Genomic DNA, 17,976 nt, shown 5'->3' with positions numbered 1-17,976 from the left:
CCTCTGCTGCCTACCATAGAAAGCAGCAGGAGAGGCTGGGGCAGAATCCTTCCCAGGCTGTGAAAGCGATTCTTTGGGAGAGCGTTTCTGCTTAAGGCAAATCTGCACACGTACAGCCATTTCAAGTCCATTTAAATGTCAGGTCTTCCGGGGTTCTTCTGCAAGGAACCGCGGGGATTGCAGTTCTTTTGAATGGATGGCATTTCTAGCCCTCTCCGCAGCCGGTTCTCAGTATTCTTGGGAGAAGCCATGGCAGTTAAACGGGTTTCAAGAGGGCTTAAAGGTGTAACATAAAAGTATGCCTTTAGCATGTTTGTGCTAGTCATTCTAGGCACTTTTACCGCTGTGAATACCAATGTGGTATGCTCTTTAGATTGTTGGGATTAAATCTGGGTTCAGATCCCAACTCATGGATCCGGTGAACATATAGTTTTTTTCCTTGGTTTATTTTTTTTTAAAAAAACTTTTTAAAATGCAATGTCCAGGATAGCTTACTCAAGAAGGGCAAAAGTGTGAGGGGAGTGGCCAAAGATGATCTTTTCTGATTATCACATTTCATAGAATCATAGAATTGGAAGGGACCACCAGGGTCATCTAGTCCAACCCCCTGCACAATACAGGAAAATTTGTATCCTTCAAGTTGCTCAGGCAGTGTATATGGCTCCCCCTCACTTTGTGTTATCCTTACAACAAGCCTGTGAGGTAGGCTAGGCTGAGAGAGTGTGACTGGCCAAGGTCACCCAGCAAGCTTCCAGGGCAGAGCGGGGATTCGAACCTGGGTTTCCCAGTTCCTAGTCAGGCACTCTAACCACTACACTGACTTGACTTCCATAGTGATTGGGGAAAGGGACCTGTGGAAAAAAGGATTGGTGGGTGGGAACCTGGAAAAACTAGCACCTTCCCGCTTGTACAATCATACTTTGACCGAGACCCTTCCGAAAAGATTGTCTCAAACCAGGTTTGGGAAAGAGAAGAATGAAGCAGGGGAAAACCTGAATTGTGGAGAATTAGCAGATGATATGTGGATGCTTTAAAAAATGAGCGCTCCATAGAATCATAGAGTTGGAAGGGACCACCAGGGTCATCTAGTCCAACCCCCTGCACAATGCAGGAAATTCACAACTACCTCCCCCCTCCACACCCCTAGTGACCAGAAGATGGCCAAGATGCCCTCCCTCTCATCAGTTTGAATGCCAAACCTGAATAATGTCATGTTGAAGCAAGCTGAACTCTAATATAACCATACCCATTGCCTTCTCTGAGCACTTCTACCAAAGGGGTAATGTCCAGGATCCTAAACCAACCAGCTTTGCCTAATCATTTTTTAGCCCTACAAAAGGTTATTTCTTAGGGTTGCCAGTCTCCCATTGGGGCCTGGAGATCTCCCAGAATTATAAAGAATCTCCAGACTACAGTTTCCCTGGAGAAAATGGTTGCTGTGGTGGGTGGGCTGTATGGAAATATATCCCACTTAGGTCCCCCAAATCAACAGGAATTTCCCAACTCAGAGTTGGCAACTCTACTATTTCTCTGCATATCTCTGATTCCTATAATTGGGGGGGAGGCAGTCAGGATCCAGGGGAAAGTTCAAGTTCATTGTCTTCCATGAAGTTTTCACTACGGGTGTGTACCAATTTTTTTCAATATTTTTCGGGTTCAAATATATCAAACCAGGAAATTTTAGAAAAATCCAGAAAACCTGGATTTTCTAAAAAATTGGGGGTTAATAAACTTGAAAAATACCAGAAAAAACACCTTTGAGATCCGCACTGCCCCCCTTCTCCGGGGTCCAGAGAAAACCGGTGGGGCGGATCTGAAAGAAATCCACTCCACCCCATGGATTTCTTTCAGAGGCAGGGAAGTAAAAAGGGAGGGAAGAGGGGAGGGAGAGGGGGAAATGGTGGCGGGGTCAAAGCAACCCAAATAATGCCAGGAAAAAATCAGCATTGTTTGGGATCCGCTTTTCGTCTCCTTTTATTGCTGTCTTTTGTCATACTGATTTTTAAAAACTCGAAAAATACCCAAAAACTATTTGTCATGTGTGTTTTTTTTTAACTTTGGGATATTGGTATGCACACCCCTAGTTTTCACTTGCATTTTCACCAGGAGAAGGATAGCCGGTGCTTTGGTGAGGTTAATATAAAACATTTGAGTAATTCCCTTGTCTCTTTGATCACACTCGTACAGAACTGGAGAGAGAGAGCTCGATGCGCTCTCTTAATTTATTTACACCCTGGCCGCTGCCTGTTTATCATGGTCTCCGTTCGCCAGTTAAAGGTGGTGACAGAGACCTGGCTGTTTTCCAGGAGAGCAAATACACCTGTTATCGCGTATGGTGAGCCTGAGGAGATCGGTCTTTCCTTCCATTCCCCTGGCAACATTTTGACCTGATGCCTCAGAATAAAAACTTTGTTAAAAAAAATGAAGGTTCTTATGTGGATTTTGGATGGGGAGCACAAATCTTATGTGGATTTTGGATGGGGAGCACAGCAGCAAATGGAATGATAGAATCATAGAGTTGGAAGGGACTACCAGGGTCATCTAGTCCAACCCCCTGCACAATGCAGGAAATTCACAACTACCTCCACCCCCAGTGACCCCCACTAAATGCCCAGAAGATGACCAAGATGTGTTCCCTCTCATCATCTGCTTAAGGTTATAGAATCAGCATTGCTGACAGGTGGCCATCTAACCTCTGCTTAAAAACCTCCAGGGAAGGAGAGCTTACCACCTCCCGAGGAAGCCTGTTCCACTGAGGAACCACTCTAACTGTTAGAAAATTCTTCCTGATGTTTAGACAGAAACTCTTTTGATTTAATTTCAACCCGCTGGTTCTGGTCCAGCCTTCTTGGGCAACAGAAAACAACTCAGCACCTCCTCTATGGGACAGCCCTTCAAGTACTTGAAGATGGTTATCATATCCCCTCTCAGTCTTCTCATCTTCAGGAGTATACACATGAAGAAGCACCATCCCTGAAGAACCCTCCTTTCTGGAGGAGTCTGTACCAGTTGCAGAGTCTTCCGGGGGCTCTTTTATTGTTCAAGACATAAAATCTTGATCTGCATTATATACTAATGTCAGTTCCTCCCCCAAAAGACATTATATGTGCGTGCTTTTTTCCCAATGGAGGAGAAAAAAGACAGCACATAATGCAATAAGAAGGAGTTAAAGGGGCACCTCAAATGAACATTCGGACCAGGAAGCCTCTCGGAGCCTGAAAGAGGCAACCATCTTGTTTGGCTGATGTCATAATCCCCGGGAACGATTTTGGGTCACAGAAACAGTTGCCTTGTTTGTTCTAGCAAACGCTGCAGAGCCAAAAGAGGATTATTGGTGATATGACCCACCCGAGCAAAGGTTATGAAATGAACACTAACCGTTTGTGGCTAACTAGAGGCCTTAGCTAGGGTTGCCGGCTTTGGCTTGGGAAACTCCTGGAGATCAGGGACAATACATGGGGAAGGCAAGTTTTGGGGTGGTGAGGGAGCTCAGTGGGGCTGTGATGTCAATCTAGAACTGCACTTTCCCCTACACTCTATGGTATACCATAAAATCGGCCCTCCAAAGCTGCCCTTTCCTCCAGGAAAACTGATCTCCGTAGTCTGGAGATTAGTCTGGGAGAACTCCAGATGCCAACTGGAGATTGCTATCCTTACTCTTTATACTGGAACTGGGGGACTTCTTAACTTGTACTGTAGATGGGATTGTCCGTAGAGGGTTCCTCTCATCTTATCCTTGAAGCATCGCTGCTGTTGCATAATAGTTCTGATCCGTTAGGTCACTGGTTGAAATTTCATCTTGGCCAGAAGAACCTCATTCACTGGGCTTAGGTCTCAAAAAGCTTAGTTTACCAGTGGAGGGGGGGATCATAATACTGGCCTACTTTACTGGCTTTTGCTAATACTCACGAAGTTCCTGGAATACTGAAAAGGTACAAATGTTTAAAAAGGAAAAGGTCCCCTGTGGAAGCACCAGGTCATTCCTGACCCATGGGGTGACGACACATCCCGACGTTTACTAGGCACACTTTGTTTACAGGGTGGTTTGCCAGTGCCTTCCCCAGTCATCGTCCCTTTACCCCCAGCAAGCTGGGGACTCATTTTACCAACCTCGAAAGGATGGAGGGCTGAGTCAACCTTGAGCCGGCTGCCTGAAACCGACTTCCTTTGGGATCGAACAAAGGTCGTGAGCAGAGCTTGGACTGCCGTACTGCAGTTTACCATTCTGCGCCACAAAGGTTTACTGTTACTATTATGGACTAGTGAAGCCAGCCAGCCCTATTATGGAATTTGAAACTGACATCAAATTCTTCTCAATGTATAATTTGTTTATGGGGTTCACTACCACAAAACATATAGATGGCCCCTGACTCGGGTTGCCAGGTCCCCCTCCCGATCGGCGGGCGGTTTTAAGGGGCGGGTCTGGGGCGGCTGCGCACACGCAATCGTGTCGCTTCCGATTGTTCTTCCAGATTGTTCAATTGGATGCGGCGATGCTGCGCTTCTGGAAATAAAACCGGAAGTGGTGTCATTTCATGTGTGCAATGTGTGCACTTAACACACACACACACACGCCACTCCAGAGGCTGGGTGGATTCATGGGCAATTGCTCGCCAAAACCACCCACCTGGCAATCTTATCACTGACTTAGATGGCTTTAAAGGACAATTAGAAATCAGAATCTCCAGGATCAAAGGAGCATGCCTATTATCTTAGGTGCTGTGGAACACAGGCAGGATGGTGCTGCTGCAGTCGTCTTGCTTGTGGGCTTCCTAGAGGCACCTGGTTGGCCCCTTTGTGAACAGACTGCTGGACTTGATGGGCCTTGGTCTGATCCGGCATGGCTTTTCTTATGATCAGTGGAGGAGAATACTGCCATCTGTGTCTATTACCCATGAGAATTCAATGGAAATTCCAGTGAAGGTTATTGTGTCTTGCTTTATGGGATTGGGTGACTTTAGTCCAAGAGAATGAAGGTCCTGGCCATTAAGTCAAGGTAAAGGTCCCCTGTGCAAGCACTGGGTCATTCCTGACCCACGGGGTGACGTCACATCCCGACATTTACTAGGCAGACTTTGTTTGCCAGTGCCTTCCCCAGTCATCTTCCCTTTACCCCCAGCAAGCTGGGTCCTCATTGGACCGACCTCAGAAGGATGGAAGGCTGAGTCAACCTTGAGCCGGCTACCTGAAACCGACTTCCGTCGGGATCGAACTCAGGTTGTGAGCAGAGCTTGGACTGCAGTATTGCAGCTTACCACTCTGCGCCACGGGGCTCCTGGCCATTATCTGTACATATTTTGAGATCCATGATTGCAGCATGCATGGTGCATACTGAGGAATCTAAATTCCCCACCCAGTGTACAGAGTAGGGTTGCCAACTCTGGGTTGGATATGTTGGGGGTGGAGTAGGGTTGCCAGGTCCCTTCGCCACCAGTGGGAGGTTTTTGGGGTGGAGCCTGAGGAGGGTGTGGTTTGGGGAGGGGAGGGACTTCAATTCCATAGAGTCCAATTGTCAAAGCGGCCGTTTTCTCCTGGTGAACTGATCTCTATCGGCTGGAGATCAGTTGTAATAGCAGGAGATCTCCAGCTAGTACCTGAGAGAATGCTGCCGTTCCATTCAACGCAGAACTAGCTATTATGCAGTCAGTGTTGAACCCAGATGAAAAGGCATTTCTAAATAGGATGAATACCGGATCCCTGTCTTTGATTTGAACTTTCCTCTGCCAATGCTTTGATGTGTGGAATTGCTACCACCCTACTTGACAACATGGTTGTATTCTGGCAAGATTGTGAGCAACACTGGACTCATTTTGTTTCCCTATACTATAGTGGATTTATAGGTTTATACCTGACTGTTACACGTTTGTATATTTTGTATATTTGGACATTTGGAATTGCATTATAACCATTATTTTAATCATTACTATTTTATGTGATTGCTGTTTGTTTGCCATAGTACCTGGAGCTTGGCAACCCCAGGGTGGAGTCTGGAGAGGTTAGAGTTTGGGGAGGGGAGGGACCTCCGTCCGGTACAATGCCATACCGTCCACCCTCCAAAGCAGCCATGTTCTCCAGGGGGACTGAACTCTGCAATCTGGAGATCAGTTGTAAAAGCGGGAGATCCTCAGGCTCCACTTGGAGTCTGGCAACCCTAGTACAGAGCTGTAAAAACCATACAGTGAGCAGCTTTTTTCTTGGCACGCCAGTAACCTGAATGTACAGCCATGCTCAGCCGAATTCTTCGACATGAAAACATGAATGCCAATGTGGCGGACCATTATATAACATGTGTTTGTTTTAAACAAAGAAATAAAGTTTCTAGCTTTTGCATCAGGCTGCCTGGGTCTCTGTACGGAAGCAAAGCCCTGCTCTGGAATCAGAATATGGTACAAAAAGCTAAAAAAAATGTCATTCAGTGTGGGGCCTGAGTGGGGAGGAATGAGTATTTGAATTTTCAGAAAGGTCAGGATTTAAATGGTAAAAACGCCCTAAGGCATTTTCCGCCACATTATCTGCAAGGTTCTGTGACTCCCATCACAAAAACTAGTCTATTTCACCAATGTAGTAATACAGGATGAAGCCCCCCCAAAAGCAACTTTTCCTGTTTACTGTTCCTATTTTCTGGAAGCTGTCCCTGATAAATCACTCTCTCATCCTCCCCCTTTTTTGCCTTTTGTTTATGCTGTACCAGTTACCAGTTGTTCCACCCCTCCTTCAGAAGTAAAAACTCTGTGGAGGGTGGATCTTGTCATTAACATGCATGTATGTAAATGCCTGTGCATGAAAACTGAGGCACTGTACCAGGGGTGTCAAACTCAATTTTTACGAGGGCTGGATATGACATAAATGTCACTTGGTCGGGCCTGGCCATGCCTCGCTATCCCAGATTGAGGGGGTGGCTGCCTCGGCCGACTCGTGGGCCGGATAAGAGCTCTCAAGGGACCGGATCTAGCCCATGAGCCATATGTTTGACACCCCTGCACTATCCATTTACAGATATGCACATTAGTGACGAGATGCCTGACATGGCACACACTGACATGTTTTGACATTTGATAGATAGCACTTTGTAAGATAGCCGGAGTTTTAAAAAATAACTAGCACTTGCTAACGGATAAGCTTTTGTGGGCTAGAGGCCGTAGGGTTTTCAAGTTAAGAGGTAAACAGAAGTGGTTTTGCTGTTGCCTGCCTCTGTGTAGCAACCCTGGACTTCCCTGGTGGTAGGGCTGCCAAACTCCAGGTACTAGCAATTGGACTCTATGGCAATGAAGTCCCTCCCCTCCCCAAACCCCGCCCTCCTCAGGCTCTGCCCCAAAAACCTCCCACTGGTGGTGAAGAGGGGCCTGGCAACCCTACCTGGCAGTCTTCCATCCAAGTACGAACCAGGGCTGATCCTGTTTAGCTTCTGAGATCTGGAAAGATCAAGCTAGCCTGGGCCATCCAGGCCACGGCTTCTGAGACTTCTCATAATTTAGTCTTATTTATGTTAAGCTGTTTCATGCCTGCCAAGGCTAAGAAAGGTGTCAGGTCTATTTTAAAAAGCCTTCACGCAATTTACACCCACTGATCAGTTCTAATTCAGCACTTTCTTGACGCTTCCTTTGTTGAAGAGTGCTGACTTTTGGGTCAGCGAGATGGACGGAAATGTTGTCTAAATTTGCATCTTTAAATCAGTTCTCAAAATAGTATCTAAAAGTGGCCCTTGACAGGACAATAACAGGCCCATACCCTTGAGCAGCCTTTTGATCTTCTGATATTTCCAGAATGTTCCATACGTGTTGATTTCCCTTCTGAACTTCCGACTTCATCTCTACGTCCTCAACTGAATCAATCCTTGTAGTTGTTGCTGTGTCAGATAAGGGCTGGGGAAACCATGGTTCAAATCCCCACTGGAATTCACTTGATGACCTTGGGTCAGTCATTATTTCGGAGCTGGAATTACCTCAATAGGTTGTCGTAAGGATAAAATGGGGAGGCCATGTCCATGGTCCTGGGCTCCTTGGAAGAAGGAAGGGATAAGAATTGAACAGATAAATTATATTTGTGGGTGTTTTTCTCCCCTCAGAGCTCCCTTCATCAGAACACTTGAGTGTGGCAGATGCTACCTGGCTGGCCCTCAACGTGGTTTCCGGTGGAGGCAGTTTTTCCAGTTCCCAGCCCATCGGAGTGACCAAGATCGCCAAGTCAGTTATAGCTCCACTGGCTGATCAGAACATCTCAGTATTCATGCTCTCCACCTACCAGACGGACTTCATCCTGGTAAGGAAACATGATACAAGCAGAAGCTGAGGGACTGAGATGGTTACCATTCAGGTTTGGACAGGCTAGCTTGTGGAACGCAGCACCATCTTGAGCGCCAGTAGCATTCTTCTTCACATGTGACGTTTGGAGGTGTACACTTAGAATGGTTGAAGTCGAGATTCCACCAGAGTTCACACTCCCTTGGCTTGAAGGACGAGCTTCAGCAGATCATCATGCCCACGTTCAAAGGGATTCGAGCATTACCTTTCCCGCATTCATCTGTGGTGCAGATAATACATCCGAGACAAATTCCCCCTCCTCCAACATGCTTCTCCAACATACTGCTGCTGCATAGTAATCCAGTTTATAAACTTGATGAGGGAAAGATTATCTCCTTCCGCCACAAATTGTCAGGCATGCTTGGAACTTCACATGTGGTGTAGTGGTTAAGAGCAATGGTTTGGAGTGGTGGATTCTAATCTGGAGAACTGGGTTTGATTCCCCACTCCTCCACAGGAGCAGCGGACGCTAATCTGGTGAACTGGGTTGGTTTTCTTATGCATCCACATGAAGCCAGCTGGATGACCTTGGGCTAGTCACAGCTCTCTTAGAGTTTTCTCAGCCCCAAAAGAAGAGGTGGGGCATAAATATTTTAATTAATAAATTTTGCTCAGTGGGTTAGTAGGATTAGGGGTAGGATTCACCCCAGGGTTTGAGATTCAGAGGTCCCGCTGGCTCCCACGCCATACTGTGGGGTCTCACTGAGAAAAGACTCAGCTACAGTTAAGTCATCGTGCCACTGGTTGTTGACAAGCTGACATCTCCCTTGCACAGGTGCGTGAGCGGGACTTGCCCTTCGTGATGCACACGCTGGCTGCTGAGTTTACCATCCTCAGGGTCGTGAACGGGGAGACGGTGGCAGCCGACAGCCTCGGGATAACTAACGGATTTATGAAGCCAAAACTGGGTACGGTCCTCTCTGCCCCACTCCTTTGCTGTTGAGTAGCTGTCGATTGATAAGAGCAAGCTTTGAGATAGGCATGGTGCATAGGGATGCCAGCCTCCAGGTGAGACCTGGGGATCCCCCAGAACTACAACACATCTCCAGACTACAGAGATCATTTACCCTGGAGAAAATAGATGTTTTGAAGGGTGGACTCTATGGCATTGTGCTAGGGTTGCCGGTTCCCTCTTTGCCAATGGCAGGAGGTTTTTGGGGTGGAGCCTGAGGAGGGCAGGGTTTGTGGAGGGGAGGGACTTCAGTGCCATAGAGTCCAATTGCCTGAGCAGCCATTTTCTCCAGATCTGTTGTAATAGCAGGAGATCTCCAGCTAGTACCTGGAGGTTGGCAACTCTACATTGTGCCCCACTGAGGTCCCTGTCCTCCCCAGGCTCCATCCCCATATCTCCAGGAGTTTCCCAACCTAGATCTGGCAACCCTACCCCGTCAGCTCCTGTCTGTGGCCAAGCAGGTGGCCATGTGGGACCTGGCAAACCTAAAGACGTAGTATTCAGTTAAGAAGGCTTGAGCTCAACATTAAGCCAGTTTAAGACCACTTGGGGTTAGCCAAGATCCAACAGGATGTGAAAACCTGGCTTTGTGCTATTGTATGTTTTTGGCCTAGTTAGGGATGCCAGGCCCTCTAGGGTTGCCAACATCCAGATGGTTGCAGACAAAGAACAGCACAACAAAGTAATATAAACGTGAATTGCTTTAATTAAAGTGACATAAAAAGGTGAGGGGACAATATACAATTACAATACAAAAATACATACAATGTAACACATACAATATATACAATATGCACAAGATAAAGAGTCAGCCTGAGTATCAGTGTATCCTTCTTTGAGACAATATATCAAGCATCACCATAAGAAATGATAGAAGTCCAAATAATAAGGATGAAGATGAAATTATTCTTTCATTGTTCTTTTTCTAGGTAATCACAGGCTTGAAAGGATATTCCCAACGTTATTCCATAGCCATGCAAGTAAGGACGTGTCATCTAGATCATGTGACCACGTTTCGCTATGGGCTTCATCAGCTAAAGGATCTGTGCATAATAAATTTACAATATAACAATGTAATAATAAATTTACATAATAAATTTACAATATAACAATGTAATAATAAATTTACAATATAACAATAATTTATAATTATTGTAAATTTATTATGCACAGATCCTTTAGCTGATGAAGCCCATAGCGAAACGTGGTCACATGATCTAGACGACACGTCCTTACTTGCATGGCTATGGAATAACGTTGGGAATATCCTTTCAAGCCTGTGATTACCTAGAAAAAGAACAATGAAAGAATAATTTCATCTTCATCCTTATTATTTGGACTTCTATTATTTCTTATGGTGAAGCTTGATATATTGTCTCAAAGGAGGATACACTGACACTCAGGCTGACTCTTTATCTTGTGCATATTGTATATATTGTATGTGTTACATTGTATGTATTTTTGTATTGTAATTGTATATTGTCCCCTCACCTTTTTATGTCACTAATTATAGCAATTCACGCTTATATTATTTTGTTGTGCTGTTCTTTGTCTGCAACTAACTATACAGCACAGAGCCTTTTTTCTTCTTGTGGTTTAACATCCAGATGGTGGCTGGTGATCTCCAAGCAACAGAGATCAGTTCACCTAGAGAAAATGGTATTTTGGAAGGTGGACTCTATAGCATTATATCTCATTAAAGTCCCTCCCCAAACCCTGCCCTCCTCAGGCTCCACCCCCAAAATCTCCAGGTATTTCCCACCCCAGAGCTGGCAGTCCTAAAGTCCTTCCTGGCAGGGAGTGGGGTATAGGGTTGCCATCTCCAGGTTGGGAAACCCTTGGAGATTTGTGGGGTGGAGTCTGTGGAGGACAGGGACTTCAGTGGGGTACAACGCCATAGAGTCCACTCTCCAAAGCATCCACTTTCTCCAGGGGAACTGATCTCTGTAGTCTGGAGCCGAGCTGTAATTCCGGGGGATCCCCAGGTCCCACCTGGAGGCTGGCATCACTAGGCCTAGTTCTTGTGCATAGGGGGGCATGATAACACGATGTCTCAGCTGTACTAGTTCAGACTGCAGTGAGGAGTTAGCATGACTAAATTCTCCTCCACATACAAGTCCCTGCATGTAGGAACTAAAAAAAACCTAACAATGTCTTTAAAAAAAAAAGATTCCCACATGTAGAAAACTAGCATTTCAGGGAGAAGAGTTCTACCTAGCCTTTTCCTGACCTGCCTCATTTTTATAGGAGCAATTAGTTGTATTTTGCAGATGAAGGGGTCATGGGGTTCCTTGAGCTCCCCCTCTTAAATGGTACACCCCAAATACAAATATGTCACCTCGATACAGACAAGGACTTAATTTATTTCTCTCTCTCTTCCAGTTCAGAGGCCCGTGATCCATCCCCTTTCCAGTCCAAGTAATATGTTTTGCGTCACCAGCTTGGATCCCGACACCCTTCCCTCTGTTGCTACACTCCTTATGGATGTCATGTTTTACTCCAATGGGTACGTTCAGATTGAGGAAACGGAACCACTGGCTTGATACCCTGCTGTAAAATGTTTGTGGTTATGGAACGAGATAATTCCTCAGTCTACGGGGTCTTTGCGGTGCCACAAGTCGCTTCGTGGTGAGCCAGCATGACGGAGTAGGATTAGGCTAAGGGCGGCGGACTCTAACCTGGAGAACCTGGTTCGATTCCCCACTCCTCCACATGAGCGGCAAACTCTAATCTGGAGAACCAGCTTCGATCCCCACTCCTCCATATGAGCGGCGGACTCTAATCTGAAGAACCGGGTTCGGTTCCCCACTCCTCCTCACAAGCGGCGGGCTCTAATCTGGAGTACCTCGTTCGGTTCCCCACTCTTCCACATGAGCGGTGGACTCTAATCTGGAGAACCAGGTTCGATTCCCCACTCCTCCACATGAGCAGCGGACTCTAATCTGGTGAACCAGGCTGGTTTCCCCACTCCTATACATGACGCCCGCTGGGTGACCTTAGGCTAGTCACAGTTCTCGCAGAACCCAGTTTTCCAGATCAGAATCCGCCGCTCTTAACCACTACACCATGCTGGCTCTCAGAGCCATGTGCCAGACCTCCGTGTCGTGTTAATAAATCACATAGACATATTCTAGCTCCTCTTGGTTTAGATTTTAACCACCGCTCTTTCCTTCCACCAGAGTAAAAGATTCTGTGGCGGGCAATGAAGATTCGGGGCACATTCGCTTTTTCTCTTTTTCTCTTATCGAGGGTTACATTTCTTTGGTGATGGACGTACAGACGCAGAAAAGGTGAGTTGGCTTCATAGTCCTCTTTGCAGGGCCCTCCACCAGTTAGCAGGAGAGTTTGCACATGTAGGTACGCGCTGAGCCAAAAGAAGTAATTCAGAAGTTGACGTGAGGTTTAAAAAAGCCCGGAATAATTAGGGATATGATACGGCTAAGTTATTCAGGGCCTGCCAGGAAACCGTAAGTGATTAAGAGCAATTCTCCTTTCAGAATTTACGGTATCCGGGAGGTGGAGCCGCAAAATTCAGTTGGAAGTTGAAGGGAAGTTAAAAGATCCCCAGAATAGATCACAGTGGGTAGCTGTGTTACTAGGGTTGCCAACCTCCAGGTATTAGCTGGAGATCTCCTTCTATTAGAACTGATCTCCAGCCGATAGAGATCAGGTCACCTGGAGAAAATGGCTGCTTTGGCCATTGGACTCTATGGCATTGAAGTCCCTCCCTTCCCCAAACCCCGCCCTCCAAAACCTCCCGCCGTTGGCCAAGGGGGACCTGGCAACCCTACGTGTTAGTCTGTCACTCGCAGTAGAGAAGCGCAAGAGTCCAGTAGCACCTTAAAGACTAACAAAATTTCTGGCAGGGTATGAGCTTTCGTGAGGTTTTGTGATACCTGAAGAAGTGAGCTGTGGCTCATGAAAGCTCATACCCTGCCAGAAATTTTGTTAGTCTTTAAAATGCTACTGGACTCTTGTGCTCTTCTATCCCCAGAATAATTAGGGTCCTCTGAGACTCCTTTGAGCATAAGAGCCAGTATGGTGTACAGGTTAGGCAGACTAGGCTCTGGGAGACCCAGGTTCGAATAACCACTCGGCCGTGGAAGTTCACTGGGTGACCTTGGGCCGGTCACGCACACTCTCAGCCTAAACTCCCACACAGGGTTGTTGTGAGGATAAAATGAAGGAGGGAAGAATGATGTTGTAATCTGCTTTGAGTCTGCACAGGGGAGAAAAGCGAGGTATCAGTTTAAAACAAGAATACGCAGCCATGTGAACAAAAGCAATGTCATTATCTAAGGTCAGCGGACCACAGATAGTCGTCCACAATTGTAGGATCAGGCTAAGCTGATCTGGGAGTCTCTGGAAACAATAAATGATTCAGGGCAGTAAAAATAAGGACATAAGAAAGGCCCTGCTGAATCAGGCCAAGGTCCATCAAGTCCAGCAGTCTGTTCACACAGTGGCCAACCAGGGGCCTCCAGGAAGCCCACAAACAAGACGACTGCAGCAGCATTATCTTGCCTGTGTTCCAAATAGGGTTGCCAACCTCCAGGTAGTAGCAGGAGATCTCCTGCTATTTCAACTGATCTCCAGCCGATAGAGATCAGTTCACCTGGAGAATATGGCCCCTTTGGCAATTGGACTCTATGGCATTGAAGCCCCTCCCCTCCCCAAACCCCACCCTCCTCAGGCTCCACCCCAAAAACCTCCCGCCAGTGGCAAAGAGGGACCTGGCATCCCTAGTTCCACAGCACCTAATATAATAGGCATGCTCCTCTAAGAACATAAGAAAAGCCCTGCTAGATCAGACCAAGGTCCATCAAGTCCAGCAGTCTGTTCGCAAGGTGGCCGACCAGGTGCCTCTAGGAAGCCCACAAACAAGACAACAGCAGCAGCATTATCCCGCCTGTGTTCCAAAGAACCTAATATAATAGGCATGCTCCTCTGATCCTGGAGAGAATAGTTATGCATCATGACTAATATCCATTTTTACTAGAAGCCATAAATCGCCCTCTCCTCCATAAACATGTCCACTCCCCCTCTTAAAGCCTTCCAAGTTGGCAGCCACCACCACATCCTGGGGCAGGGAGTTCCACAGTTTAACTATGCGTGGTGTGAAGAAATACTTCTTTTTGTCTGTTTCGAACACTTCTAAAACAACCACAGACACCCGTCGCGTCACTTTCGGACAAGGTCTTTATTGGTTCAATGTTTTCCCCCTCCCAGGTTTCCTAACAATTTGTTGTTTACAAGTGCATCAGGAGAACTCTGGAAGATGGTTCGGATTGGAGGGCAGCCCCTCGGCTTTGGTAGGTTGTATCCTAGGGTTGGCCGCCGGCATCCTCCAGGTCAAATCTCGCCCTCGGCGCTCTCCTCAGGTGGCTTGCCAACCAGAACAGAAACCCCTTCCCCATTTAGGTACCCATCATTGCCGTAAGACTGCCGCTAGCTTCAGCTCAAATCCTCCCTCCCCCTGCTGCCGCCCACCAGCAACCACCATCCTGCGGTATAGTGCCTTCGAACATGGGTGTTCCATTAAGTCATCCAGGCAAACAGCCATTGTTGGACTGCTGCTCCATGAATGTGTCTTAATCCCCTTTTAAAGCCAAATAAAGCCATTGCGGCATCCTGTGGCAAGGAATTCCAAAACTTGCTCATTCTTTGAGCAGATCGGTTGCCCAAAACAGCTTCATATGTTCAAATAATTGAGCCATTATATAGTCTGGCCTCCACTAAGGGAAGCCCTGTGAGGAAGAGAGGTACAATCCAGGGGCAGAGAAACAGTGGCTCCATATAGGCCCTATGACATAACCTTCCTCTTCCAACCCCATTTTAATTGTTGCTGTTCTGCTAGTTTTGCGGTCAATTTCACAAGATCCCTGATCTTTTGGGGGGTCCTTTTCTAAGGTTGCCAACCTCCAGGAATTTATACCCTGCTAAGACCCCTTCCATCCCCAAACCCTGCCCTCCCCAGACTCCAGGGCCCAGGAATTTCCCAAAGCGCGGTTGGCAGCCCTGTTCCTTTTCCTCCAGCATTTGGCAAGCTGTAAAGATTCAGTACTCTGCAGTCGGGATGAACAGCTCTCGCATGCGTTTGCAGATGCTCCGAGCGAAGGGGAGGTCCCGAGAGTCCCACAAGGGCCAGAATATTGACTGTGTTGACAAATCATGTAAACACAAATGCTCAGGGCGCTCTGTGCCAAACTCTGGATCGAAAGTTATCCTTGGTTAGATGTGTGGAATGCGCGTCGTTCCCACTCGGTTCGGGTCAAGTAGATGTTTTTTGGCTAACGTGGGATTCTGCTGAGTTGTATTTTCTCCTCCTCCTCCTAGATGAATGTGGAATCGTCGCTCAGATTTCTGAGCCACTGGCTGCTGCCGACATCCCCGCCTACTACATCAGTACTTTCAAGTTTGATCATGCACTGGTAAGTCCTTGGAATGGTGCAAGGGGATACAGGAGGTCTTGCTGGATTAGAGCAAGGGTCCGTCGAGCCAGACACCCCACAAACAGGGCACCGAGGCCATCAGCTTGTCCCATTGATGAGCACCTGGTTGGCCACTGTGTGAACAGACTGCTGGACTTGATGGGCCCTGGTCTGATCCAGCAGGGCTTTTCTTATGTTCTTAGAAGTGTTATGGTTATGCCAGACTTTTTAAGCACCGTTAACCCATTCCCACAGTCCACAATGTGGAGTGATGTACCCAAGGAGGTACACACGTGACCTCTTTGGTGTGCTGTGTGCCAGCGAGGCAAAGCGTTTGGGCTTCTGTGAACCCTTCCTTGCTGATCCGCACATTGGATTTCAGCAAGGATAGTCTGCTGGGCAGGAAGACAGTTCAGACTGGCAGGGGCTGTGCCTCAGTTATCGAGCATCTACTTTGCACGCAGAAGGTCCCAGATTCAGTCCCCAGCACCTCCAGTTAAAAGGACCGGGCAGTAGGTGCTGTGAAAGACCAGGGGTGGTAATTTTCAGCGCTTGTCTCTTCCGATCAGCATCACCAGCTGAGCTAGTGCAGAGTATCCCTTTAGAGGGTCACATGCTGTGTGAGTTTCCCCCCCACCCCGCCCCCACCCCAGCAGCCCATAAGATGGCATCCATTGCCCATCAGAACGCATCAACCCTCTTTCAACCAGCCTCACCTTTTAACCTATAAAACACTCAGGCAACAAACCTGTATTTCCCCCCCTCCTCCTCCATGCCTGTTCTGCTCACCAACCCCCTTCCCAGCGAGTGTGTGTGTGTGTACACAGCAAAAAATCAACATTATCTCAGATAGCAAAGGTCAAATGGTTATATCCATTGGGTTTACTTTCTTGAACATTAACCACGCCGATAAGATAAGCTCATAAAAGCTCCCTATTTTACAAACTCACACACAGGTCTAGTTCCCGCAGCGGGAGGCAGCTTACGTGACTCCGCACGCAAAGCCCTACACGTAGGACAGATGGCATGACTTGTCTAGAACCCGTCTCCCATCCACACTGCTTTTTTATGTATAGGGGGATGGGGGGGTAGAGGAGTATTTAGAGCTACTAAACCTGCATCTGGGTTGTCCCATTTCAAGGATGGATTGACAGAAGCGAATTCCGTGCACACAGAAAACTATTGTGTCAGGGAGAAGACTAGACTGGAGCCCCTCTTCCTGAAGCATTAACTTTCTGGGTGCGAGGGCTAAGCCAGAGTCCGCCGCTCATGTGGAGGAGTGGGGAATCAAACCCGCTTCTCCAGATTAGAGTCCACCACTCATGTGGAGGAGCGGGGAATCAAACCCAGTTCTTCAGATTAGACTCCACCGTTCCTAACCACTATACCATGCTGGCATTCAGTTGACGTTACAGGATAGCTTGGTTGACTTGGGAAAGGCTGTCTAATGTGGCCTTTTGTGACTCTGAAGAGATGTCTTTCTCCCTACAAAGTACCCAATGAAAACCAAGGCAGCAGCGTTTTGTCTATTAACTGAGCTAATTAAAAGTATTTTTTAATTTAAAAGGTATCCCTAATTAATTGAGCAGATTTCCCCCCCCCCCAAAGTCTCCTTGCATGGTAGGTACCATCTTATAAGAGGCATGACACCTTCCCTTGCACACAGAAGGGGAGGTCTCGATTAAACTTCCAGCTATAAAGCATTTTAAAAAATCTTTTCTTAACAGAATTGTGGGTTTTATTATCTATCTTATTATTCATGTGTATGTGTGTGTAAAATGCCTTCAAGTCGCAGCCGACTAATGGCCATCGATTTTGGGGTTTTCATGGCAAGAGACTAACAGAGGTGGTTTGCCAGTGCCTTCCTCTGCACAGCAACCCCAGACTTCCTTGGTGGTCTCCCATCCAAATGCTAACCAGGGCTGACCCTGCTTAGTTTCTGAGATCTGACGAGATCAGGCTAGCCTAATTGATTAGAATTCATACAATGAACTAGCTACGTTTTCTTTAACTGGGGGATAGCCCAATGAGAAACCAGGTTTACAGTCTCTCGGATACATTTGGTTCAGTTGCTCAATAAACGGTATATTGCACTTAGTCACCCTATGAACACTCAGTCTATGGAAGTCTGAATTTTTATCAGCATTTAACAACCGACTTTTCATGTTTGTTTTCACAGGTACCAGAAGAAAATATAAACGGTGTTATCAACGCGCTCCAAGTTAGTCAAGCCGAAAAACATTAGGCGCCCTTCTGAGTGGGACCTGGGTGCATTTTACATCAAGAATAATAG

General features: G+C 47.0%; 1 protein-coding gene across 2 annotated transcripts in view; it reads left to right on the top strand.

Moving 5' to 3' along the window:
• The window catches only part of CASTOR2 (cytosolic arginine sensor for mTORC1 subunit 2), a 126,432-nt gene extending 108,472 nt beyond the window's left edge, over positions 1-17,960 (top strand). For both annotated transcript variants that reach the window (XM_056865587.1, XM_056865588.1), the window contains 7 exons: positions 8,066-8,259; positions 9,076-9,208; positions 11,635-11,758; positions 12,432-12,542; positions 14,482-14,564; positions 15,589-15,683; positions 17,863-17,960. In XM_056865587.1, coding sequence (XP_056721565.1) covers positions 8,066-8,259; positions 9,076-9,208; positions 11,635-11,758; positions 12,432-12,542; positions 14,482-14,564; positions 15,589-15,683; positions 17,863-17,928 — 806 coding nt within the window. In that variant the 3' untranslated portion in view covers positions 17,929-17,960. The remainder of the gene's footprint in view (positions 1-8,065; positions 8,260-9,075; positions 9,209-11,634; positions 11,759-12,431; positions 12,543-14,481; positions 14,565-15,588; positions 15,684-17,862) is intronic.
• Positions 17,961-17,976: the final 16 nt, after the last annotated feature.

Source organism: Euleptes europaea, chromosome 19, assembly GCF_029931775.1.
Source record: "Euleptes europaea isolate rEulEur1 chromosome 19, rEulEur1.hap1, whole genome shotgun sequence".
Classification (NCBI taxonomy): Eukaryota; Metazoa; Chordata; class Lepidosauria; order Squamata; family Sphaerodactylidae; genus Euleptes; species Euleptes europaea.
Note: the sequence above shows the minus strand (reverse complement) of the source record. Positions and strands in the feature narration are given on the sequence as shown.